This window comes from Oryctolagus cuniculus, chromosome 1, assembly GCF_964237555.1.
Source record: "Oryctolagus cuniculus chromosome 1, mOryCun1.1, whole genome shotgun sequence".
Taxonomy (NCBI): domain Eukaryota; kingdom Metazoa; phylum Chordata; class Mammalia; order Lagomorpha; family Leporidae; genus Oryctolagus; species Oryctolagus cuniculus.
In genome coordinates this window covers 110,859,890-110,883,951 of record NC_091432.1, presented here as the reverse complement: position 1 = coordinate 110,883,951, position 24,062 = coordinate 110,859,890, and the positions used below count along the sequence as shown (strand labels likewise).

At 49.9% G+C, this 24,062-nt stretch overlaps 1 protein-coding gene and 1 long non-coding RNA gene across 3 annotated transcripts in view; one reads left to right on the top strand and one right to left on the bottom strand.

Annotated features, from left to right (window-relative positions):
• Positions 1-7: 7 nt before the first annotated feature.
• The window catches only part of LOC127488152 (uncharacterized), a 39,083-nt gene continuing 15,028 nt past the window's right edge, over positions 8-24,062 (bottom strand). Inside the window, exons 4-6 of the long non-coding RNA XR_011390883.1 lie at positions 2,411-11,969; positions 2,043-2,169; positions 8-1,809 (exon numbers count right to left, since the gene is read on the bottom strand). This is a non-coding gene — a long non-coding RNA (uncharacterized lncRNA). The remainder of the gene's footprint in view (positions 1,810-2,042; positions 2,170-2,410; positions 11,970-24,062) is intronic.
• LOC103345064 (serine/threonine-protein kinase MARK2) lies at positions 3,586-5,555 on the top strand. Of its 2 annotated transcripts, XM_008249451.4 has the most exons (4): positions 3,586-4,681; positions 4,784-4,846; positions 4,948-5,010; positions 5,110-5,555. In XM_008249451.4, the coding sequence occupies exons 1-4, from the start codon at positions 3,586-3,588 to the stop codon at positions 5,445-5,447; spliced, it is 1,560 nt and encodes a 519-aa protein (XP_008247673.2). In that variant the 3' UTR covers positions 5,448-5,555. The 2 variants fall into 2 exon arrangements, with proteins under 2 accessions (XP_008247673.2, XP_008247674.2); XM_008249452.4 differs by lacking the exon at positions 4,948-5,010.

Here is a 24,062-nt window from a genome sequence, read left to right as displayed (position 1 = left end):
AAAAAGAAGCCTGGCCGGCGCCACGGCTCACTAGGCTAATCTTCCGCCTTGCGGTGCCAGCACACCAGGTTCTAGTCCCGGTCAGGGTGCCAGATTCTGTCCTGGTTGCCCCTCTTCCAGGCCAGCTCTCTGCTGTGGCCAGGGAGTGCAGTGGAGGATGGCCCAAGTCCTTGGGCCCTGCACCCCATGGGAGACCAGGAGAAGCACCTGGCTCCTGCCATCAGATCAGCGCGGTGCGCCGGCCGCGGCGGCCATTGGAGGGTGAACCAACGGCAAAGGAAGACCTTTCTCTCTGTCTCTCTCTCTCTCACTGTCCATTCTGCCTGTCAAAAAATTAAAAAAAAAGAAAAAAAAAAGAAAAAAAAAGAAGCCTGGGCTCCAGCGCTGTGGCATAGCAGTAAAGCTGCCGTCTGTGACACTGGCATCCCATATTGGAAAGTGGTTTGGGTCCCTGCTGCTCTGCTTCTGATCCAGCTCCCTCTAACATGCCTGGGAAGGCAGAGGAAGATGGCTAACTACCTGGGGCATTGCCACCTGCTGGGGAGACCTGGCTGGAGTTTGGGTGCCTGCCTTCAGACGGGCCTAGTCCAGCCATGGTAGCCATTTGTGTGGGCTGTGGCAGGTGAAACACGGATGGAAGATTTCTTTGTCTCTTTTGCTTTCTCTCTCTCTCTCTCTCTCTCTCTCTCTCTCTCTCTCTCTGTGTGTGTGTGTGTGTGTGCATTTGTCGCCCTCTTTCTGTTACACTGCCATTCAAATAAATAAAATTTAAAAATGAAATAAAGTCTAAGGAACACATTTTCCTAGGCGCTTCCTTTGGGATTGACACTAAGAGCCCACGGAGATTCCACCCCCTCGTTTTAGTCTAGCGTGGACAAGATAGGACTTTAGCAGCATGTTGAGGCTACTGCTGAGCAGAGCTGGGGGACACAGAGTCTCGGAGCCATCACATACCTCAGGGGAGATGGATTTTCTAGAACCAGGTGGGTGTGCAAGGCTCCCACCAGCACTGGGGAGAAGCAATGAGAATGAGAGCTGGGGGTGTCTCTCGTCCTTACAGCCGCGGCTTTGCAGTCCGGATGGGAACTCAGCATTTCTAGGGCTGTGCTACTTGAAGGGACTTGGAAAACTTCAAGGAAACGGAATTAAAGGATATGACGGTTTGGTGCCAAACTTCATGGTAAAAGTTTGCTAAGTAATAACTATCAAGTTTCAAAACTGGTTTGGACCTAAATAAAAAATGAATTCTATTTTTGTGGTGAAGTTTAGGAAGTACCCTGTGTTTCATCTTTATTTATCTGCCATAGAAAAGTGAAAATTTTGGGGCCAGTGCTGCGGAGTAACAGGTAAAGACACAGCCCAGGGTATAGGCATCACCTATGGGCACTGGTTCGAGCCCTGGCTGCTCCACTTCCTATCTAGCACTCTGCTATGGCCTGGGAAAACAGTACAAGATGGCCCAAGTCCTGGGATCCCTATCTCCATGAGGGAGACCTAGAAGCAGCTCCTGGCTCCTGGATCAGCACAGCACGGCACTTGTGGCCATTTGGGGAGTGGACCAGCAGATGGAGGACCTCTCTCATTCTCTGCACTTCTGATCCTGTGTAACTCTGCCTTTCAAATCAATCAATCAATCAATGAAAGAATAAAGAAAAAAACCATATAAGAAAGACGGGTATTACCTTTACTTAATGGAAAACAGTAACAAGAGTCATCATACTTTAATTTTTTTGGCTTAAGTAATGAAACTGTAGTGAGAATTCCTGGGGTGCTGGTTCTTTCCTCCCAGGCTTGAGGCAGGGACCAGCACTGCAGGAAATCACAGAGTAATCGCACCGTGCAATGTCCCTGGGCAACCGGAGGAGGGGTCATCTCCCCAGGGAGGGTTCCTCTCCCAAGAGAGCTTGGGCAGTTGGTGCAGAGGGACCACCACGTGTTCCTGGGCCCACGGCTGTGCTGGGCCCTGGAGGGCTCCTCAAGAACTGCAGGAGACACCGCTCCACCTGCTGTGTGGGGCGGGGGTTCCCAGGCTCATTTCCTACCTGAGAGGAGGTTGTGGCTTCCTCGGGAGAAACACTGGTCCTGAGGGCTCAGCACGAGGCTGTCCCAAGGAGACAGATCCGAGGCTGTGATGCGGCCAAGTCTCGTCATTTCTGGGCTGTGCAGGTCCTGAGGAGTTGAAGCAGGGAGTCTCATTTCTTTTTTCTAAGTTGTATTCTATTTGTGTGAGCGTGAAGAGGGGAAAAGAGAGTGCTAGTGAGGGAGGGGGGAACTCCTCCATGCTCTGCTACAGCCCACAAATGACCTCCAGGACTAGGCCAGGCTGAAGGTGGGAGCCAGGAGTTTTGGTGGTTGTTGTGACAGGAGCCCAGAACCCCAAGTGCCTGGCAGAGCCTCGAGTCCTCCCTACCAGGCGGAGGACAGTCTCGGAGGATGTAGCTTTCTCGGCTGCCACTGACTGGGCCTTCCCTGTTTGGACTGCACGGACCGCACTGCCTTCTGGGCTTCGGGGTTTCTGCCGAGAAATCTGACCATGACTTAGGGGGAAAGGGTGACAAAGCCACCTTCCTCTCAGCTCTGGAGATGCGGACAGTGTACCTGGCCACGGTGTCTTGGGCAACAGAACACGTGTTGAGTTTACCGAGGCCAGAGAAGTTGTTCCATCACTCAGAGACCCATCACTCAGAGGGTAAAGGCAAAGGAGGGGATATACTAAGTGGAGACACTAGGAGGTCTTCGAAAGACACACATTATTATCACCTTTTACACTAGAAAAGACAAGACCACCGAAGCACCATACTTGTTTGAATTTCTCAAAAATGAAGTATCAATCCCTATCACCCATCAAAGGCAAAATCTTTTAGGGTATCTTTTTAATTTAATTATAAAATTCCTGCGAAACCCCCCGTGAATTATCTGCAGCCGTGATTGGTCAGTTTCTTGCTCTGACTTCATAATGCCTCACTGTTAGGAAAGTCGTATTATTACAGAGCCCCTGGCTGGGCTGGGATTGGTCCGTTTCTCGCTCTGACTTCATAAGGCGCCACTATGTGAGGTGAGCCCCCAAAAGTATATATAGCCGCTGCGGGGCCTGGGTTTTCGTCCGCCTTACCCAGAGAGCACTCTTTTGTGATCTGTGTAACTAGGACCCATCTAACCAGCCGTTGCGCTCGGTGTTGCTTGTGCGTTTTCTTGGTTGTTTGTTTCTGGGTCTGTTTGGTTTTTGCTTTTTCCCGTTTTGTTTAGTTTGTTGTTTTCCTCCTCGTTGTTGTTTTGCCCATTTGGCCTTTTTTTGCAGTTTTCTTTATTTTTGCTTCCCCCACTCTAGTCAGCTAGCACGCTCAGAAGTATCAGCGTTCGAGGCTTTAGTGGCTTTTCCTCTTTGTTGTTTTCTCCTTTATTGAGGTAGTCTTGCGGCTTCGCCTCTAGAGCAGTGAGAGTAGCTGGTGCTGTGTCTTAGTCAGCTGGGCAGTCAGGCCCCCGTGGTCCCTTTGTGTTGTAGGCAGTGCAGTGAGGGTCGGTGATTAGCTAGCGTGTGTCGAGCGGGTTAGGGAGTCGAGAGAGCGTAGTTAGGTGACCGGCGGCATGAAGGGCCGCACCTTGGACGTCCATCCTCCTCTGGACGGGTACCACTTTGTGGATGTGATCGGCCGGGGTGGCTTCAGCCTGGTGAAGCTGGCCCGGCACCTGGCGTCGGGCAAGTACGTGGCAGTGAAGATCCTGCGAGACGCCTCTCCCAGCAGCCCGCTGTCTGCGCATGGGGAAGCGGCCATCCTGAGGAGCCTGCGGCACGACAACATCGTGCGGCTGCTGGAGGAGCGACACACGAGGAAGCACCTGTTCCTGGTCATGGAGCTGGCGACCAGGGGCTCGCTCCAGCACTACGTGCGGCGGCAGGGCGGCCTGGCCGAGGACGAGGCCAGGGCCCTGTTTGGCCAGGCGCTGGCCGCCGTCAGCTACTGCCATGGCCAGCGCGTGGCGCACCGGGACCTCAAGCTGGGCAACCTGCTGCTGGATGAGCACATGACCATCAAGCTGGCGGACTTCGGGCTGAGCCTGCGGCTGGAGCGGGGCACGCTGGTAAGGGGCTTCTGGGGGACCCCCAAGTACTGCGCACCAGAGGTTTTCCTCGGGGAGGACTACGACGCTTTCAAGGCCGACGTGTGGAGTCTGGGGGTGGTGCTGTTTGCCATGCTGGTGGCCACGGTGCCCTTCCATGGCAAGAACATGCACAAGCTGCAGGACCAGGTGCTGTGTGGCGTCTATGTGGTGCCACGTGGCGTCAGCCCGGCCCTGCAGGAGCTGCTGGCGTGGCTGCTCACGGTCGATGCCTCGGGGAGGCCCAGTGCGGAGGACGCCAGGACCCACTGGTGGTTCAGCCCCGGCCGAGAAGCCGCCCAGGGGCACAAGGAGGACGCGGTCACCCTGCTGCAGCCCCTGGGCGTTCCCCGGGACCCAGAGGCCAGGGAGTACCTGGTGGGCCTCGGGCTGCTGCCAGGCACGGGGACCGAGGGGACGCCAGGCCCTCAGCCCCAGGACCCCGCGTCCCTGCCCGAGTCCAAGCAGAGCAGCAAGCGCCCCCCCGTAGAGGACGACGGCTTGGCTCTGGTGTCGGTGTCCCCTGACAGCATGGCTGTTGGCTGCATTTCCTCCGCACAAAGCGACTCCTCCGAGGCCCCCAGTGAGTCTTGCCCTCTCCCTTCCCAGCCCCTCCTGCCTTGGGCCCTCCAGGAGCTGAGTCCAAGGCCCCGAGGTGACCCCACCCTTGACTCTCTCCTACCAGGCCAGCCACAGCAGGAGAGGAGCCCTGCTCCCAGCGCCGCCCCCGACTCCTCCGAGCCCTCCAGTGAGTCTTCCCCTCTCCCTCCCAGCCCCAGCCTTCTCGGGTACTCTTGTGGCTGAGCTCAAGGCCCTGAGGTGACCCCACTCTTGACTCTCTCCTACCAGGCCAGCCACCGCAGGAGAGGAGCCCTGCTCCCAGCGCAGCCCCCGACTCCTCCGAGCCCTCCAGTGAGTCTTCCCCTCTCCCTCCCAGCCCCAGCCTTCTCGGGTACTCTTTGGCTGAGCCCTAGGCCTCCTTCGTGACCCCTTCTTGACTCACCTAACCAGGCCAGCCACAGCAGGAGAGGAGCCCTGCTCCCAGCGCAGCCCCTGAGCCATCCTCCAAGGCGTCGCCCTCCAGCCCCAGTGCCAGGAGCCGCGTGGACCTCGCAGAGCCAGAAGCCGCCGCAGCTGCCCGTGAGCCTGAGGCGGCTGGGACTGCAGCCACCGCTGCCACCGCAGCTGCCGCTGCCACCACAGACTGCACAGCCAGCGCCCAGGGCAAGAGGCAGGGCCGGCGCGGGGTCGGCAGGAGGATCCTCCGGTTCCTGCTGAGGGCGTGCCGCATCCTGCCGTCCAGAGGGAGCGGCCCTGGCCTCCGCTGCTGCAGAGTGGCCCCCAAGTAGCCTCGCTCCGCCCCCGTCACCAGGAGCAATGCGCAGGCTGAGCTGACTGAACGTTTTTCTTGAGCATTTGCAAATGCTTCTCATGAATAAAGTTCACCTTTGTGCGTGGCTTTGGTCCCGTGTGATGTTTGGGTCCCTGTGTGCACCGTGGGGAGGTGATGGAAGTATGGGCGGTACTGTCTTTCTCATGGAAAGACCAACACTGGGCGATCACACCCGTTGTGGGGGTCACAGAAGGGGTGACCTCACAGAAGCAGAGCATAGAGTGATGCCTCCCAGAGGCTGGGCGGGAGACAGGGAGGGAGGGGGAGTCACTCGTCCACATGGCACAGGCACACGAGGGTTGGGGTCTGAGGTCTCTGGCACAGCAGGGAGGTCCCAGTCCACAGAGCTGTGCATTGCAACAGAGCTGTCAGTGTCCTATCCAACACCTCCTGCGTTGTCAAGGGAGAACACGACCCCGTTCCCCTGAGGGCCATGCACCTGACCTCATGGGGTACGGGATCCACCGACTCTGCAGTCCAACAGCTGCAGGTGGAGCCGGGCAGGACGTCCACGCTGTGCTGTGTGCCCGGCCTGCCCACGGTGAGGCCCAAATGCAACAGAGGACGCGGGCAGGACGAGGACCTGGTTTTAGTTCAGGAGGCCCTTGGCAGCACCCAGGCCTTCCAAGTTCCCAGGGAACTGAAAGAAAGGCTTGAGACCTACTGGAGAGGACAGGACCCTCTGCCCCACCTGGGGACACTGGAGGATGGGACCTCCCCCACCCCGGTCTTCCTCACTTCCACATTTCTGGGGCAGGTAAGCTGTGTTTAGTGAAGGAGCTTTCTTCCAGATCTGAGGTTACATGGATGCTCTGTGCACAGAACTGGGCTGTGTGGGCTCCAGCAGGTGCTCGCGTCACACACACAGGGAGGTGGGGATTGTGGAGGGTGGGGCCGGCGTCTCCCACCAGACACTGGGCGTGGCTCCTGTCCTGGCCTCCCTGAGACCCTCAGGGCAGGGCCATGGCCCAGAATCCCAAGCAAGGGGCAGGGGCAACCGAGGGGCCCAGTGTTGGAGGTGGAGAGAACGCTGTGCACGGTGTCCCACAAGGCATTTGGATGTCAGGAGCGGTGCTGGGCTGCCGCTGCTCAGTGGACATGGATGAGGAATGTGGCGTCTCTGGGGTGGTCCAAGCACCATCCTCACAGCCTGTGTGAGTCTCTGCAGGGTGGGGCTCTTGGGGAGCTTGTTTTTCACCTGTGCTGGTCCTGGTCTCCTGTGGGCCACGCCCCAGCCTTCTGCTTTCTCTGCGTCTCCCCTGGAGTCCCATACAAGGGTGCTCACTGGCTGATGCCTACACAGGGGATGATGGCACGCAGCAGGAGGAGTCCAGGAGGCCAGATGTTGGGGTGTGAGCATAGGGGAGGGAGGGCTTGGAGCTGACTTAGGAGTTCGCATTTCCCCTGACAGCCCTGGAAGCCTCTGCTGGGTTCTTAGTTGGGGAGAGGGGAGATCAGAGAAGCACCCGGGAGCAGTCAGGATGGGAGGGGCAGTGGGGGGAGGGAGGCGTGCACCTGCTGCAGGAGCTATGGGGGCAGCTGTCCTGGTGAGGGCTTGGACCAGGTGGGGACAATGGGGGCAGGCGGGCGCTGCCTCTGTTGAGCCCCTGAGGAGGAAGGGAAGACACCTGGGTGCAGGACAGGCAGGAGGTTCTGGGCATTGACACCCGGCAATGGTGCAGAGAGGAAAAGGGGAGAAAGGAAACCAGGGATTTCCTAATGCACTAAATTCTGCCGCTACTACAGAATCCTGGCACTGGCTATTTATTTATTTGTTTATTTTAAAAGACACTTACTTAATAGGCAAGTTCCACAGAGAGGGAGAGGGAGACAGAGAGAAAGAGACATGCTCCGTCCACGGCTTCACTCCCTAGATGGCCACAACAGCCAGGGCCGAGCCTGACACTTAGGTCATCTCCTCTGCTTCCTCAGGTGCATCAGCACCGGGCTGCATTGGAAGTGGAGTAACTGGGACACGAACCGGCGCCCACAAGGGAGTTACCCACTACGCCACCATGCAGGTTCCCGAAGTGGTCTCATTGTACCTTCCCACCTGGAGTCTACCTGGAGCACCTCCTTGCTGGCAGGTCCCCAGGACTTCCCCTAAGGCACATGGAGTGGCATCTCTGTGAGCCCAGCTGATGGGAGCAGCCAGAGGAGGAGAGCAGACCAAGCCTTTGGGCCCGAAGAGATGTGGAGGGACTGCTGGCTCCTGGACGGCTTCAGCCAGGCCGGGCCCAGCCCAAGGCTCCAGGCCTCTGCATCCCTCAGCAGCCTCGCCTCAGTCTTGCAGGTCCCTGGGTCCTGCTGAGCTGCAGATCTCCACCCAGGGTCTCAAGTAGCCCCCTTCCCCACAGCAAAATAATCAGAGTCCAAGCGTTGTCCCCTGTGGACGGCACGTGCACTGACACCCACTTGCACAGATGTCACACACACATATGCAGACACAACTGTATACACACACGTGCTCACACACATGCTGACGCACACACACATGCACTGTGTTCCACCTTGCACTCTTCTGATTTATATGTGAAGAATTTTTATGTACTCTTCTGCCATTCTCTTTCCCATGGACAATTTATTCTTTTTCATAAGCAGTTCCTGGTGGCTGGGAGCCTCCAACACTGGGCCCCTCTGTCATCTCCGCCCCTTGCTTGGGATTCTGGGCCACGGCCCCACCCTGAGGGTCTCAGGGAGGCCAGGACAGGAGCTAATCCTCTGCCTGCGGCACTGGCACCCCAGGTTCTAGTCCGGGTTGGGGCGCCGGATTCTGTCCCGCTTGCTCCACTTCCAGTCCAGCTCTCTGCTGTGGCCCGGGAGTGCAGTGGAGGATGGCCCAAGTGCTTGGGACCTGCACCCACATGGGAGACCAGGAGAAGCACCTGGCTCCTGGATTCGGATCGGCACAGCGTGCTGGCTGCAGCGGCCATTGGGGGGTGAACCAACGGCAAAGGAAGACCTTTCTCTCTGTCTGCTCTGCCTGTCCAAAAAAAAAAAAAAAAAAAAAAAAAATCAACTGGTTCTGGTGTGTTGATGTGACTTTTTGTAACTTTACTGAATTTTTTACTTCTCAGTATTTGGTAGAATTTTTAGGGATAGCTAGGTATTTAATCATGTCATGTCATGTGCAACTGGAGGCAATTTAACTTCCTTTCCAATCTGGGTGCCTATGATTTTTTTCATTCGCTAACTGTTCTACAACTTCCAGTCCTATATTGACTAGAAGTGATCAGAGCAGGTCACCTTTACATCAGTATGATGTTGGCTGTGGGCTTGGCATATACGGCCTTTATTATATTGTTACCATTTCTTCTATGCCCAGTTTTCTGAGTGTGTTTAAAGTGAACATTAAACTTTATCAAATACTTTTGCCCCTACTGAGATGATCATATGACTTTGACCTTTATTCTGTGGATATAGAGTATCACACTAACGGTTTCCATATGTTGTTATTATCCCAGGGACGAATTCTAATTGATCATGGTATACGGTCTTTTAAATGTGCTGTTGAATTAAATTTTTTTCACATTTCATTGAAGATTTTTTTCATCTATGTTCATAAAAGAATACTAGCCTTAATTGTTTTCTTTGTGGTATTCTTGTCTGGCTTTTGTATCATGGTAATGCTAGCTTTGCAAAATTAGTTTGGAAGCGTTCCCTCTCCAATTCTGGGGGACAGGTTGGGAAGAATTGGCATTTCATTCTTGAAAAGCTTGGCAGAACTCACTACGGAAGCCGTCTGGTCCTGGATATTTCTTTGTTGAGTTTCTGATCACTGCTTTAACATCCTTACTCATAACTGCCATGGTAATGTTTTCTATTTATTCACGATTTACCTGGGGTGGTTTGCACGTTTCTAGGAACCTGTCCACTTTTAGCTTATCCAAGTCACTGGCCTGTAATTGCTAATGGCCGTCTATTACGATCTCCTGTGTTTCTATGGTAGCTCTTGTAATGACTTCTCTCTCATCTCCGGTGTTCGCGGATTCAGTGTGAGGCAGGCTGACCAATTACCATTTGCCGGAGTTTGGTACAGGCCACACCCACACCCACACCCACAGGTATATGAAGCACATGTATTACTTACAGGTGGATATCAAGGGACTAAAGCCGTCTAGGCTCCAGGGTGAGATGGTCCTCCAGGCCAAGGCAGGTGAAGCCTCGACTTCCTGTGCACCATGTACACCATATCTAAGGGCCCCTGAAAAGCAGCCTGCTGGAGGTGACGGATCTCAAGTGCCCTGGGCATGCTTTGAAGCACTTCTGCTTCCAGGCAAGAGCAAGAAAAAAAACCTGGATGGTTCTTCCCTAATTCAAGATGTTCTATTCCTTGGCGGGGGGAGGGAGTTATGGCAGAGAACAAGGGCCTGGCTGTCTTGGGCAGCTTCTCCATCAGGATATTGCATTCCCAATACATTCTAGTTATTCTTGAGAAAGGGAGAAGAACTGGATTCCTTCAAGGTCATGCTGAGAACAGTCCGAGAGTCCTCTCGTTCTGAGTCTACCTGAAGCTTTGCCAGTCTCACTTATAAAAAGCACCCCTTAGCACTGCCTGCATAACTGGCATCCTGTATCAGAGTCCCAGCTGCTCTACTTCTGATCCAGCATTTTGCTGATGTGCCTGGAAAAGCAGCAGAGGGTGGCCCAAGTGCTTGGGCTCCTGCCACCCATATGGGAGACCTGGATGGAGTTCATGACTCCTGACTTCTGTTCAGCCCAGTCCTGAATATTGCAGTCATTTGGGAAGTACATTGATAGAGGGAGCTCTCTCTTAGTTGCTCTACCTTTCAAATAAATAAATAAATCTTAAAAAAAAAAAAAGGTGACTCAGGGGTCGGCATTGTGAGTTAAGCTGCCACCTGTAACGCCAGCATCCCATATGAGCACCTGTTGACCTCCTGGCTGCTCCACTTCCCATCCAGCTCCCTGCTACTGCAGCTAGGAAAACAGCAGAAGATGGTCCACTGCTTGCGCCCCTGCCACCCATGTCACAGATCCAAGTGCAGTTCTAGACTCCTGGCTTCAGCCTGGCACCACCCTGGCTGTTGCGACTGTTTGGGGAGTAAACCAGTAGATGGGCAATCTTTCTCTGTCTATCCTTCTCTCTGTAACACTATCTTTCAAATAAAAAAAATTTTTTTTTTTTTAAAAGCAGCCACTCCCGGTGACTGGTGGGAGACGCGGGCCCCACCCTCCTCCATCCCCACCTCCCTCTCACTACTTCCTGCCCTGGGTGGGCCCAGCCCTTGGCACTCTGGCTGAGGGACACAGGGACAGAGGGAGGCAGCCATTGTCCCCTGACATCAGCTCCTCTGGGGTGCAGGGCATGGGGACCCTGGCCCCGCCCATGAGGGCAGCTCCCCCTGCCCTGGGGGCCTTCATCCATTGATGAAATGTCCTGGCAGCTCTGGAGCTCTGGGCGGCAGGCACTGGGGCAGTGCACACTGGACGACCTCTGCGTCTCTCCTGGTCTCTCTGTAGCTCTGTTGTTATTAAGGGGGAAAGGGTGCGGAACTCCTCTTTGTGGGTTTCTGGGTGTTTGTGTGTGCTTGTGAGCTAGGGGGTTCCCGAGGTGAGACATCAGCTCCCTAGCTGTCTGAAAACACGACGCTCCCCCTCCCCCTGCTACTAGAATGGCTCACGGGGCGGGGACTGAGGATTTAGATGTTGGCAAGAGCGTGGAGAGAACCCGATAGTGTGTCCTTCCGGCTGCTGTGTGTGGGCCTTCCTTTCTGGTTTGGGGGTGCTGCCCTGAGCACAGAGAATGGGACAATAATACTCACCTCAGCCAGAGGAACTGTGAAGTTCAGAAATAAGTCCCTTTTAAAATATCAATTAACTAACTAAGGTGTCAGGTATTTTGTAACAGCAACAGATCTGAGTGGCCTAAACAATTTCTTCCCAGCCCAGCCTGGGAAGTTAGCGCTGGAGGAAGGTATCTCTGGCACCACATGCATTGAAGAAGAGATGGTATCCTGTTACAAAACCAGGAGTGTCAGTGACAAGCATGTGTCTGAGGATACAGACAACACAGAAAAATATCCTGGGTATGAAATGGTTCTCGTTCCACATTACAAGGGATGATCTGGAGTCCCAGGGGGGAGGTGCTACAAACAAGGTCTAATACTGAGTCCTCTACTCTCCCTTGTAGTCCCAGGTGGGTCACTGGGCCTCTCTGAACTTCAGTTTCTTCATCCATCAATTTAGTACAATGGTAATACCTTGCCTACTGATTCTGCCATGGTGTTGATAAGATCAAATGAGATGTATATGAAAGTGAATAATAAAACATAATTTGTGTTTAATATTCTCATGCTCTGGTTTCCACCGGCTTCAGACGAGATTCCACTGTTTAGCAGAATGGCTTCACTACAGAAGTTACTCATCAATTATTTGCTGGAGCATTGCTGATTTTGCTATTTATAGAAGAAGTTAAGTCAACTTGAGTACTTTCATCCGGAAGCTATTGGAAAAGCTAGGAAGAGAAGGGAACAGGGAAAGAGATTCAGACCTTGTGTGGATCACACATCCTCCTGGGTGCCTACTTGTAGACAGCCCTGCTCCCCCGCCCTAGGGTGAGCCTGGGTGGGGGGGTCTAAAAGACAGAGAGCAGAACAGGCAGGCAGTCAGGTGAGTGAACCCTGGGAAGGGTTCATGACCCCAGACTCCCTCCCTCACTGTTGTAAACAGATCTGTTATGGCATTTGCTATGCCTATTGTCCCTGTCACAGGGAACCTGCTCTTACAGCCATATTCTGGATCACAGAATGACCACATTAAGTTGACCACAGCTGAGTGAGTAATAGGCATCTGACTCGGGAGTACGCAATCCAGACTGGCCATTGGCCAATGAGTTGGCCTGTCATGGAAATTTCTCTCCAAAGATTAATGGCTTGAGCAACATGAAAAGAACAGAGCAGTTAGCAGTGAGCACAGAGACTTAAGAGTCACAAGGTAAACAGAGACTGGGTAGAGGAGTGCAAGGGGTGGGCCACAGCTCTGAGAACACAGAAGCCATGAGCCAGAGAGAAGCTACATAGAGCAGAGAGTGAGGGAACCAGGTGAGGGAGGCAGAGAAGTGGACAGGCATGGAGAGGGCAACACATGGAGAAGAACAGAGACACGATAGCATGCTTTTCTACCGCTGCTCAGACCCAGAACCCTCACATCTGAAGAGCCGTCTGCCCTCTCCTCCCCAGGCCTGGCTCACCTTGGGGTTGGCTCCCTCCTGAGCCTGCCCCCTCAGCTTCTCCCGAGCACCTTGCAAACCCGGCTCGGTGGCTGGCATTCTCCTTTTCTTACTCCCGTGTACATCCTCGCCACAAACTCTGCAAGATTTGAGGACTCCTGATGGAGTCTGCTTCTTGCAATCCAGACTCTTTGACAACCAGGCTACCTTTGGGGATCTGACAGTTTGAGCTTTGGAGCCCAGGTCTCAGGCATTTGTCTCCCAAAGCTGGGGGAGCTGAGTTCAGCCCTGTGGTCTGGAATCTTGAATCTCTGACATCTTTATTCCTGGAACCCCACATGAAATCCTCACCATTAGGACTGTCAAGGAATCCATGCAGGTTGGCTGGTCTTTGGCCATCTGTTCACCCATACTAGTTCCACTGTCCTTTGAGGACTATCATCAGCCAAATTGCCACTAGAGGTTGGATAGCTAGAGATGGATGCTGAAACCTTAATGCAGGCTCTCTCCTAAAATTGGCAAAGCATGAAGCATAGGTGGAGGTTCCCCACCAACCTGCTCTAGCCCATACCTCCAGGGGCTCGTGTACAGACATGGAGTCCCAGCTTTTAGGTTCAAGCTCCATTTACACCTCCACCACATCTTCAGTAGCCACCCTGTGGCCCACCTTCAGACACAGGGGTTTGCAGGCCAATGGTGAAGTTCCCTGGGAGGCTGGACCCAGGAAAGAAGTCTCTGTAAACCTGGGAGGTAGCTCAGGTCTGTCTGGTCTTGGGTGCCAAATACTTTAAACATGGTCCAGAAGGGTACAGGGTGTTGGGTGCATGCTGTCTCTATTCTATCTACAGCCCCAACAAGAGCAGCAGCATTGCTCTGGTTTCTTCCGAGGCTGTAGACAAGGACTGTCACCTGCACCGTGCTCACTGTGGCCAGGGAACATGTGGAAAGCCTCATTATCATTATTCCTAATTTGCACATGAGGGCACAAGGGCACAGAGAGATGAAGTAACTTATCAAGGAGCATCTAAGTGGCAGCAGTAAGATTCAAACCCTAGCAGTTTGGCCTCACGGTCTGTGCCGTAACCATCTGGCCACACTGCCTCTGCAGCCCAGTGTAACTGAGGTTCCATGCTCACATCACATTCCAGCTGGGAACACCCGTGGGAGCACCGAAACCACTCTCCTTTTGTCCATGGCTGCCTCGCCTCAGCCTTGCCTGTTCAAGAGCCTCTCCAGGAGGAAACGTGGAAGAGAGACAGTCTACTGGGGGAAGACTGATGGGGCCAGAGTGGGGACAAGGTCAAAGCCAATACCTGCCCTTCACTATGCACTTGCTATGGGATGCTCTACCTACAGCATCTCATTCAATCCTCCCCTCACTAACAGCTTGCGAGTAATATCCCCATTTAAAGAAGCCTAAACAGAGATTTAAAAGACTGTATAACTTGGTAATTGGCTTAAGTAGAATCTGAACGCAGGCCCTTCTAGTTCTAAGAGAACAGCATGTGGCAGTCACATTGCAGGGGCCCAGTGCAATCCCCCTCTTCCTCCCTGCCTCCTGCCTGCCCTCTCTTATTCCTCCTCTCTACTCCTCTCCCCTACTTTGCTTCCTCCCTTCTTTCTTTCCCTTTTCCTGCTCTTCAGGGGACAGAGATGGTTGCTGGGTAGGCCCCTCCTCCTCTGACAGTCTCCCTGGTACGACCATTGACATTCCCTGGTCAATGCTTGGTAAGGTGGGGGAATGAGAAGGCAGGGACAGATGGGGAGAGAGCGGGACAGGAAAGGAGGTGAGGGGCAGAGAAGGAGGGAGGAGAGAGAGAGAGAGCGCAGGAAACAGGGTAGGAGAGGGGGAGACAGAACGAAGGGGCCTGGGACCCCCCCTGCTGCAGGGTCTTCAGACTGGGGCGTGGGCTGCTGACCCAGAAACACAGAGCTCACTTGCAGCTCTCCCTAACTACATCTTCAACGGCTGGTGAGGGAGAACATTTACCAATAAATATTTGCACAGCCACGTAGCCATGGCTGCCACGCACTGGCACAGACACAGAGGAGCTGGCCCACTCTCGCGACCTGCACTCCCCTGTACCTTCTCCCTCTGTAGTCCGTGGGGGACTACAGAGTCCCTGCGGCCTGGCCTAGGGCTTGGGGTCCAGGGCTGGAAGCCTGCGGCCCTCTGAGGTCTTCCTGGGCACTGCTGGCACTGCAAGCTCCTAGGGGGCCCTGGGGCAGTCCGTGTCTGAGCTGTGCAGTAGCGAGCAGGGAGCTGCTTGAATGTCTGAGCTGAGACGGGCTTTTAGGACTGACTGCTGTCACTTCCTCGGTCCTTGAAACTTCCAAATGGTCTAAAGCCACAGGCAGGTCCCAAATCACCATAGTGTGGCTGAGTGTTGAAGTCAGGATAGACTAAGTGCTTAGATGCACAACCTGCAGTTCCTAATGCTTGACACAATGCGTTGCCTCCTCTCACTCAGCCAGGGGATCCCTGGAGGTGGTGTGAGGGCTCTGCTCCATGGAGTCACACAGGCAACCAGGCCCTAGCCATCTTTGCCACTGCCGTCTCCACAAGGTCCCCACAAGAGGCAAAGGGAAGGTGGGGTCTCCCCCAAGGGAGGTTTTGAAAGGCCAGCCCAGAGGTGGAGTCCATTACTTCTGCCCCCATTCTGTGGGCCGGAACTCATCACACAGCTGGCTCCACAACAAGGGAATCCCAGGAAAGGAGAGGGAGGAGAAAGTCGATGATGGGCAGGAGCAGCAACGTCTGGAAGGAGGCGGGACTTCCTTTCCTTTCACTCGGAGGGCCCACGATTGGTTTCTCAGCTATTTGTTTCATGCCAGACCCTCTATAGTGATGATTTCATTTTGTCTTCACAACGGTTAGTGCCAAGGACCAGCATTACTCCTGGGTGCAGAGGGTAGAAGGAAGGCAGAGAGAGGCTCAGTGACTGCGCGTGGTCACACAGCTTCGGACTGATGGTTCCACTGGGATGTGAGCCTGGCTCTGTCTGACCCTAGGAAGTGCTCCCGCCTGCCCCAGGAGCTGAGCACGCCGAGGGTAAGGAACTAAGGACAAGACGTGCATGCTGGAATTCAGCCATGGCTGGGTCAAGTCAACCTCTAGCAGTCAACAGAGAAGCGGGGCCTTTGTCCCCCACAGCGGTGTCCTCACCCCGACTCCCAGGCAGGGCCTGTGAGGCACAGAGCCTCTGAATCACCATGCAGCTTGACAGCACATTCCCTACCGAGCAAAATTGCTTTTAAAAAGCACTTACTTTTTATGATCTAATTCAGGATGACACTGAATATTCTCCTGCCGATGCCTCTTCCCCCTTCTCACCAACTCCTCCTTCTTTGCACCCTCCTCCCTTTCGGTGTCCCCTGCCCCCCAAACCCCTGCCTTGCTTGTGGGCACCAAGGCCCACGTCCAGAGCCCAGGCTCTCCCCATCCTTGAGATAAAGCTGACCCCACCAGCAGGAATGCGCCATCCCCAGGCTGTGGCTTGGCAGCCTTCCGCTCCACGTTCCTCTCATTTCAGATCTTGCCTTTGCCACTTGTGTGCTCGTGGAGATCATGAACAAGGGGGTCAGATAGGTGCAGTTCAAGGATGCCTCCACCACTTGTACATTTGTTCCAGGGCCTTGGTCAAAATTAGCCTCCCTTGCTTTCTTCATCTGTTAAATATAATGATAGCAGCCTCACAAGCTGTGGTGAGGTTTAAGTGAAATAATTCAAGTCTCAGCCCAGTGCTTAGCACACAGAAATAGCAGAATTCCTCTTGCTGTTCTCAGCTCTGGTCCAAACATGTGTCCATGAGTAGGTAGTCCTTTGAATGCCTCCCCCATGGCCTGAGTCAGAGGGCGCTGCCTCTGCTCAGCCTCTCACCCCATTCTAGCTCTCCAAGATATCTCTACGCACAAAGCAGTTCCTACACCTGCCATTCTGAGTTGATGGGAGGGAAGCCAAGGAAGCACTTTGTGAGAGGCACTGTGCAATGAATCAAGAAGGGGAGAGGAGGTAAGTCCAAGTCTTCTGAGAAGTTGACACCAAGAAGGGGTTGAACGTGCTCGGATTTTAAGGAAATGTCTACAGGGAAAGAAACAGGAAGATCAGGGGATGCTATGAGACCACAGCACAGGTCTGGCCTGAGTGAAGGAAGGAGAAGGAAGACTGGGTGGATGTGCCCTAGCCTGGCCTGCCATGGAGTCTAAGGAAGGTTTGGCAAAACTACTGAGAGTTCCTGAGGCAAAGTTGTTGACAAAGGGGTCCCTAAGTCATTGGTGGAGAACAGCCCATGAGCTCATGGGCTCCTGCAAAGGCAGCCATGGATTTCAAAGCATGGCAGCCATGGCCTTGTTCAGTTACCAAAGTGCATTTAGTACTAAGGAGTCTGCGAGGTACATTACCATGGCCACCCACAGGAGAGAGCGAGAGTGAGAACGAGAGCAAGAGCGAAAGCGAGAGAGAGAGAGAGAGAGAGAGAGAGAGAAAGTGAGCCCCGTGGGCAGAGGCCCCCTATCAGTCCACTGATGGGGGAGCCATGAGATGGAAGAATGCAAAGCAATAGGTGACAAAAGGACTGGGACTACAGAATTGTTGGAAATTACAAAAGACAATCTCATTCATGTTTCTCGAGAGATACAGAGTGCTAATTCCCTTTTATTACTTTTGGCTACCTGGGCTATGCGCCTTCCCAGGCAACTTTCAGAATCTGAGACAGACTGTATGTAGAATCTGAGGCTGTCTTCAGTGTTCAGCAAATTGCTTGATAAACACAGTGCCTATGATGCAGCACATGTGGTTCCGAGTGCTTTGTAACTATTGACTCATTTCGTCCCTACAACAAGCCAAGATGTGGAAGTGATTGCCGCCATACCCATCTTGTAGAAGAGGAAGTGGCAGCACTGAGACTGAGTCCCCTGCCAGGGGTCACGCCCAGGAAGTGGTGGAGCTGGGATTTGGCCACCAGAGCCTGTGCTCTTGCCTGTTACAGCAGGCTGCCCCCAACCCTGGCTATCACCTTGTCTCCATTCTCTTGCCCCACTCCTCTCCTCTGTGTTACCACCTCAGCTTGGCACACCAGCCCCATGGCGTGCAGCCGTTTTCACCTGTGACCCCAACTCTCCCACACATTCTCTGAGGACAGCGAGGGCCCAGCCTTCCCTGAGCCCTCCAAAGCACGCAACCAAGGTCAGCCTGGTATGGTTGCTATACATACGCTGAATCCAGGTATGAATCATTGGCTAGAGAGGCTGTACCTCATAAACCCCAAACTTTGCTGTTTGCTTAGCTAAAAATCAGCTCTAGAGTAGGACCGAGGTCCAATGGGCATCCTGGGGGAGGCGTAGAGCCATCTCCAAGGCAATGTCACAGCCATCAGTGGATGCTTATACCCTGCAAGCTTCTGAAGGTCTAACTCTCCTGTGTGCTACTGCCCGATCAATCCTTTATCCAGCCTCTTAGTAAAGTCTTCAGCCCTCTGCTTCCATGTAGAACTGGAGGCTTAATTCAGTCCCAGAACGCTGATTGGCTTAGATATAATGCTTGTTCCATAGGTACTTAGAAAGGAAAATATTTATTGGGACAAAGAGACCTGGAGACGTCTATAGGATTGGGAAAGAGTAGGCTCCATTTGTGGTCATTTTCATAGCAATGCTTTGAGCCCTACCCTTTTAAGAACTGAGAAGTCAATCAGATCACTCCAAGAATGGGTCTTTTGGAAATCTGGACCCTCAACACTTCCATGGCTCCAGAAGACCTTGTAATTGGGGCTCCTAGGAAGTAAACAGTGTGGCTAAGGTAGGTTTAGTTTTGGCTGGGAGGCTGGAGAAACCCAGCCTCAGTCCCTCAGTCCTGGTCCAGCTGTACACCTGGAGACGTGCCATGGGGGAAGAGACATCATGGCATGGAGATGTCAGGGAAGGGAAGGGGAGGGTGATGGAGGCACCAACCAGGCTGTGCTTTCCCCAGTGAGGAGGCCTTTTGCAAACTCAGGGGAGTCTGCAGGCAGCAGGCAGGCTGAGCTGTGCTCCCTTAGGGACCAGCGGTGGTAACTGTAGTGGGTTCTGAGGTCAGGCACCAGGCTGGTGCTCCTGTCTGTCTCCCTCTTAGCTCTGCAGCTGGCACCTGGACTCTGCTTGAAAAGAACTGATTTGAGCGCTGTGCGCTGACCGCAGCGTGCCGGCCGCGGAGGCCACTGGAGGGTGAACCAACAGCAAAAGGAACACCTTTCTATCTGTCTCTCTCTCACTGTCCACTCTGCCTGTCAAAAAAAAAAAAAAATAAAAAAAGAGAGAGAGAGAGAGAGAAAAGAACTGATTTGGGGCTGGTGCTGTGGCACAGTGGGTTAAAGCCCTTGATCTGAAGAGCTGGCATCCCATATGGGCGCCAGTTCGAGTCCCGGCTGCTCCATTTCCCATCCAGCTCTCTGCTATGGCCTGGGAAAGCAATAGAAGATGGCCCAAGTCCTTGGGCCCCTGCACTCACATGGGAGACCCAGAAGAAGCTCCTGGCTCCTGGCTATGGATTGGCACAGCTCCAGCCATTGCAGCCAACTGGGGAGTGAATCATTGGATGGTTGATCTCTCTCTCTCTCATGACAAGAGCCTTGGGTGATTACTGACACCATAAACTAGAGTGTCAATTGTTAAATCAACAACAGGAGTCACTGTGTACTTGCTCCCCATGTAGGACCTATGTCCTTAATGTCTTGTACTATGAGAATTAACGGTAGCACCAATTTTCAAACAGTACTTTATACTTTGTGTGTCTGTGTGGGTGCAAACTGTTCTGTATATAAAGCTAATTAAAAATGAATCTTAATGAAAAATGGGGGCCGACTGGTGCTATGGCTCAGTGGGTTAACACCCTGGGCCTGAAGTGCTGGCATCCCATGTGGGTGCCGGTTTTAGACTCGGCTGCTCTACTTCTGATCCAGCTCTCTGCTGTGGCCTGGGAAAGCAGTAGAAGATGGTCCAAGTTCTTGGTCCTCTGCACCCACGTGGGAGTCCCAGAAGAAGCTCATGGCTCCTTGTTTCAGATCGGCGCAGCTCCAGCCATTGCAGCCAAATGGAGAGTGAACCATCAGGTGGAAGACTCACTCTCTCTCTCTCTGCCTCTCCTCTTTCTGTGTAACTCTTTCAAATATATAAATCTTTTTAAAAAATGAAGAATGGGATGGGAGAGGGAGTAGGAGATGGGATGGTGTGTGGGTGGGAGGGTGGTTATACAAGAAAGAACCACTATAATCCAAAAGTTGTACTTTTGGAATTCATATTTATTAAATAAAAGTTTTCTATTAAAAATATTAGATCCAATGAATAAATCAACTTTTCCAAAACAATTCATTCTAAGGATAGTATAACGTTCTATGTTTTGGTGTATCAGAAAAGCTGTAACCAGTGCACAAAATCTATGAAACTACAAATCCTAGTTCTGGCAACAGCATGAAAAAAAGTAAATTTAGACCTTTTTGTTCCTCAGGGCATATAGCCTCAGTGTCTGATAGGGAAATCCTACTCTACTGCAAGTAAGTGCATTTAATTTTGAAATTTATTGCTTAAAATGTATTTGCAGTAAAATTTTCATCCTAAAGCTTTATTCACAATACTATGTCAATATTTGAAAGAAATAAGGTATAAAGTATTTATCTGAAAAAATGATAAGATAAAGTATCCTCAATCTATAGCAAGATAAGGGAATTTTTTATAAATTTATAAAATATATATAAAATATATAAAATTTATAAATTTCATAAAAATAAAAGCCTTGTGAAATAAAGGACTAGGTAGCTCTGCACAAACTGGATGACACACATTGAAAAGTCTCAAGTCTATAAGAGTCAACAGTGTGACAGAAGGAAAAGCTTATTGACTAAAGGGAAATATTGGGCTGGGTCTGAATAAATGGTGTTCCAAGAGTAGAAGTAAAAGACCAGAAAGGACAACATGAGTTTGATTAAATCCAATGACAGGGGAGGAAAAAATCTGTCCATGCAGCATGAATATTCATGATAACATTAAGCAGAAATATCTAAATGTTCATCATACAACAGAACTGTATTCTACTACATTGAACATTGTTTCACAACAAAAAGAAGTATAAATAGATGTTATAACATGGATGGTAGTATACTACTAAAAGTATATACTGAAAGTAGTATACTAAGTGAAAGAAGCCATTCATGAAAGGCTACATACTGTAGGTCTCTATTAAAATGAAATTTCCTGGGTAGGGAAATCTCTGGAGATGAAACAGAGTGGTGGTTGTGTAGGGCTAAGGAAGAAAGAGGGACCGAAGGGGTGATGGATAAGTTATACATGGTTTCTTTTCAGGGTTGATTACAAATATTCCAAAATTGATTGAGGTAATGGTTATCCAACTCTGGGAACATACTTTGGAATACTGAATTTTGTTATATTAATTGGGTCACTCTACATATGCAAAATATGTAAGAGTACTTTGAAAAGTTTGTCAAAATGGGTTAAGAGGTAAGGAAGTTTTTGCAAAAAAAATTTAAATTGATGCACACTTTCTCAGAGTGCGCATTTCCTGTGAACTAAAGAAATTGTATCTCAGTTACTCATTTTTAAAAATCTAGGAGCAGGACCTATTTTGTACGTATAGACTATACATGACCTGAACATTTCCCTACTTCTATGTGTGTACATGTTTGTGTGTGTATATACATACATATATGTGAAGTTCAAAAGAAAGAAATGAGAATCTTCAGTTAGATTATATATTTTATACAACATTAGCATTTTGTGGAACAGTATAATGGAATTTCTGAACAATTTATCCTGGAACACATTAAATTAATATACATAGGTTCTATGTCTTGTCACATAAGTGAAAATAAGAACAAAATTTTAGAGAATTATAGTGAATTTTATCCTTCAATTTAATCTTCCCTGTTTCACCATGGCAGTGCAATACTACTGACTGTATTATATAACAAGAAAAATGTCTCTCAACTTCTGTGAAGAATGATAGTTAACTGTGACCTTTTTAATTATTTTAATAAAGAACAGAAGAAAAATGCCAAGTACAGTGACTGTCCGAGTTTAACAAATAAGTACCTTATAATGATAAAACCATGCTAAGAGTACAATGAAAATTAACAACAAATCTGTGTTTACTGACATTTTGTATCCTAAAAACACTTGTATTATTAAACCAGCCCTAGAATTCCTGTTGACACATTGGATAGGATATGTACTTTTCTGCTGATCTCACCAAATTTGATCTTTAATTCTTTGTCTCATCATCTAACTTAGTGAACTAATGTGTCATAATTTCCAGTGTTACCTGTACTACAGAATGTGCTTACTGGGTGTCAGATACTTGAAGTAGTTTCACATCCACTTAACAAAATATATTTATTACCATTTATTATTTATCACCTTTATAATGAGTGTTCTATTTAATCAATGGTATATGCGAATTGTTCCATATTTGTAAGTCACGGCTTTTCATTTTTATGATGGGGCATAAGTGATACATTCCATAGGACACATATTTTGAATTTTGATCTTTTCCTACTCTAGGATTGTGCTATGTTATCTGTCCTCCCTTAGGATGCTGGGCAGCAGCAGTGACCTGCATCTCCAAGTCAACTACACAATCAAAAGGGGAAATGGCCCACAGTCTTCTGTGTACTATGTTGCTGCGCTAGAATGCTGAGAAGGGGGCATGTATTAAATACGTTCTTCACTTAGGATATTTTTCATTTAATGATGATTTTATCATCATGTAACCCTATCAAAAATCAAGGAGCAACAATACTTTGAATGTCATCACCACACACATCAATCCACATTCTTTCCATCATGCATACACATTACTGACTAAACTGAGATAAAAAAGACGTCACCTTCCTGCATAATCAATGTTATATTATTTAGCCAACAGATTCAGTTCACTATTTCTCCCCTGATAAATCTGTAACACTTAACAAGCTACTGAAGTATCACAGAGCAATCAGTGTGTTGGTACACTAAAACTAGTACAATTCTACAGCGTAGAACTATAGAGTGTAAGCAACTTACTTGTAAAAATGGCTAAAGTGAATAAGAAAAATACCTGTGAGGAACTTAATGTTGCTGAAATTTGCACATTTATAATTTGATAAAAAGGAGGGACCATTAAAAATTGCTGAGAGGTTATAAGAACACATCAGTTGACAGTGAAACGCCTTTGGTTGAAGACAAGTTGGCATGAATAACAAAATTATACCAACTAAAATAGTTAAAAAGTTACAAGGGAAACGTATTATGTGGTGCAGCATCTTTGCTTTAGTTCATCTGGAAATCTGGCATGAACTGTCAAGGTAATCCACATAATTCAAAATCTTTTCAAAAATCTTTCTTTTAGGTCTGAGCATTTCTGTTGAGTTCATCATGGTTTTAAATATGGCAAGATAAAAACATTAAAAGTATTTTAGGAGTATAGAATTTATTATTATTTGTATGTTGAATTTCCTGGCATTCTTATCCACAAAAATCCATCATCAACACCCTGTCATGGACATAGTTTGAACTCATTTACTGCAAGTCTAGAGTAAAAGAATGTTTCAGTGTTTCCTAATTCATGAAAATGACTGGTCAACACAAATGTTCTTGTTCTGTAGATATAAATATCTGCATAATGCAACAGCACTCTATTGACATTTAAAGAAACTATTTGGTAAAATCAACAATCTCAAGTGTTTACATGTAACCTTGTGAGTAATTTTTATGAACAAGGACATGAAAGACAGGGTAATCCTGTTTTACTTGATAAATTTTTATATGGTATTCACTATCCATCAATTGGAATCCTGGATTACACATCTATCTTTTGTGAGACTGAACTAAGTCCTTATAAAGGCTGATGAATGTAGACTAACAGGTGAAAGTTTGTTTCCGAACCTGCAGTGTTCAGAGCATTATGGAACTCTGTAAGACAATGCCAGAGTAGTCATTTCTAGATAATCAATGGCACCTATTTCCTTTTAAGAACCCAAAGATGTAACATTCCTTGTGGTGAAAAAGCATGCATAATGAACCAGTAACATTCTGGATAAGGAGTACAACTTACACTCTCAAATAAATTTACTATTAAATCCCAATGAAGAGTTTAGATTTTAACCAAAGAGATTCAGAATTCCATACCATGTCATCACTTGATTTTATTCACACTTCAAAAGGTACTGTAAATATTACTAGGGACTCCAAGTGACATTTCTACAACCATGACCATCACAACACTACTCACAGTAGACCAAAGGTAGAAATCATGGAAATGTCCATCAACTGATGAAAGGATCTAAAAGATCCACTGTAAACAAAATATTGTTTTCTAATGTAACACAATTAGAATTTTAAAATGTAATCTGACTACTT